Consider the following 2,349-nt stretch of genomic DNA (forward strand, 5'->3'; position numbering starts at 1 on the left):
ATGTCAGTATGTAGTGTCTCTACTTTAAAGAGTCCTCTCCTGCTGATGTTCAGGTGTATATCAGTATGTAGTGTCTCTACTTTAAAGAGTCCTCTCCTGCTGATGTTCAGTCAGTATGTAGTGTCTCTACTTTAAAGAGTCCTCTCCTGCTGATGTTCAGGTGTATATCAGTATGTAGTGTCTCTACTTTAAAGAGTCCTCTCCTGCTGATGTTCAGGTGTATATCAGTATTAGTGTCTCTACTTTAAAGAGTCCTCTCCTGCTGATGTTCAGGTGTATATCAGTATGTAGTGTCTCTACTTTAAAGAGTCCTGCGTCACCTCCCAGAGTCCCAGGATGTTTGGAGAACCTTCCTCTGGCTCCAGCTTCAGCCCCGTTTCCTCCTGTAACTCCCTGAGACCGGCGTCCAGCAGCTGCACACATTCATCTGACATTAACCACACTTTGAACTCAGTGAAAAAGACGAAGGAGAAAAGCTACGCAGAAGTCATATCAAATCATGTTCATAAAGAGATGATTCACCGTCTCATCCAGCTCGAGATGGCCTCCTATAAAAAAAAAAAACACGTTAAAATGAAACAAAAAAAACACAGATATAAATGAGATGTGTTTGAAAGTGCTAACTCTGAAGTACTGCACTATAGAGCTGAAGAGAAATTAAAAGCAGAATTTAAATGTTGAGATTTTAATCCAAAAATCCTGCTTCACTACATTTCCCATGATGCACTTGGCCCTGTAACAGATGAGTGTGAGACCTGGAGGAACCCAGATGTTGGGAAATATCCGGAGCCCCTTCGCACGCCGTGTCAACAACACCCTCTGATTGGCTGTTTGCAGGATGGTGGCCACGGCCACGTCCACTCCTCGCTGCTGAACGTCCAATGGGAGCGCAGCATTCTCTGTGACGGACAGGTGCTTGATGGGGCAGAAGGCGTGCCTCTGGGAGGGAAAGGACAACAGGGTGGTTAGAGATGGAGGGGTAATTATTAAAGATAGAGGGGGAAAGGACAAAAAGAGTGATGCGTATGAGGGGCGAAATATTAAACAAGGAATAAACAATAAAGACAAAATGAGGGACACAATTACAAAAAGGGGTAATATTAAAGATAAAGTAGTAAAATGACAGATAGAGGGCTAAATATTAAAGTAAAAGGTCAAATGAATTATCATGATTTGTATTTAACATGTGGAGTGTCTGACCTTCAGAGTGACCCCCCGCCCTGCGTCTGCTCGGTGAAGAATGAACCGGTTTCTCTCCAGAGAGCAGCCGACCTCCACCTCGTCCTCTCCACCCTCACTGAAGTGACCCGTTATACTCTGCAAACACATGAAGAAGAAATCTAAAGTGTAACCCTTCATGTAGCCTTACCTGGTGGTGGGCGGTCTATAATGCACACGCTGGGTTTAGCATCTACGGTGTCTATATCTACATTTCTAAAAAGGTAAACCCATAACGCACAATAAAAGGTATTGGTTTGAGCAAACTCTCTAAGCAGAGTTTAGACCTCCAGCCAGCACGATGAGACACAGGACAACGAGTTAGAACGAATATGGAATGATTGTCAGGGTTTAGTTTAAACCGGGGAACAGGAGCCTCAAACCAGAATGCACGTTTCCCCGTAGAATATAATAATATATATAAGATAAGATAAGATAAGATAAGACTTTATTTATCCCGAAGGAAATTGTTGTGCCAGGAAAACAATCAATGCAATTATTATTAGCAGTATTTAGTAGTTATAGTGCAAAAATTAAAACGTAGTGGCAGTTACGTAATTGCACGTTATCATAGTATTATTAATAATACTAATAATAATAATATAATATAATATTGCACATAGTTATATATATAGCAGCGAGTGTATTGCAGTGATGGAACTTACAGTATATTGCACATAGTGTTGGGTGTATATCAGTATGTAGTGTCTCTACTTTAAAGAGTCCTCTCCTGCTGATGTTCAGGTGTATATCAGTATGTAGTGTCTCTACTTTAAAGAGTCCTCTCCTGCTGATGTTCAGGTGTATATCAGTATGTAGTGTCTCTACTTTAAAGAGTCCTCTCCTGCTGATGTTCAGGTGTATATCAGTATGTAGTGTCTCTACTTTAAAGAGTCCTCTCCTGCTGATGTTCAGGTGTATATCAGTATGTAGTGTCTCTACTTTAAAGAGTCCTCTCCTGCTGATGTTCAGGTTGATATCAGTATGTAGTGTCTCTACTTTAAAGAGTCCTCTCCTGCTGATGTTCAGGTGTATATCAGTATGTAGTGTCTCTACTGTGACTTGTCTCCTGTGCTGCAGCACCTCTTTTCACCCTCCGTCTGAAACCAGAGCCCAGTCTGCTCTGATTGG

The 2,349-nt window shown here is 41.7% G+C and overlaps 1 protein-coding gene across 1 annotated transcript; it reads right to left on the reverse strand.

Annotated features, from left to right (window-relative positions):
- Positions 1 to 266: 266 nt before the first annotated feature.
- Positions 267 to 1,359, reverse strand: nudt17 (nudix (nucleoside diphosphate linked moiety X)-type motif 17). Its single transcript, XM_010767411.1, has 4 exons — positions 1,201 to 1,359; positions 756 to 939; positions 523 to 548; positions 267 to 413 (listed from the first exon to the last, which is right to left on the reverse strand). Exons 1-4 carry the CDS (start codon positions 1,357 to 1,359, stop codon positions 297 to 299), a joined length of 486 nt encoding a protein of 161 aa, XP_010765713.1. The 3' UTR covers positions 267 to 296.
- Between the last annotated feature and the right edge of the window lie 990 nt (positions 1,360 to 2,349).

The sequence above is a fragment of the Notothenia coriiceps genome, unplaced genomic scaffold (assembly GCF_000735185.1).
Source record: "Notothenia coriiceps isolate Sejong01 unplaced genomic scaffold, NC01 NC01_scaffold00004328, whole genome shotgun sequence".
NCBI classification, from domain to species: Eukaryota; Metazoa; Chordata; class Actinopteri; order Perciformes; family Nototheniidae; genus Notothenia; species Notothenia coriiceps.

Coding starts and splice junctions, on each gene's coding strand:
- nudt17 (XM_010767411.1), bottom strand. CDS start 1,359: ATGAAGGGTTACACTTTAGATTTCTTCTTCATGTGTTTGCAGAGTATA. Junction 940..1,200: donor GGCGGGGGGTCACTCTGAAG/GTCAGACACTCC, acceptor TTTCCCTCCCAG/AGGCACGCCTTCTGCCCCAT. Junction 414..522: donor ATCTCGAGCTGGATGAGACG/GTGAATCATCTC, acceptor GAATGTGTGCAG/CTGCTGGACGCCGGTCTCAG.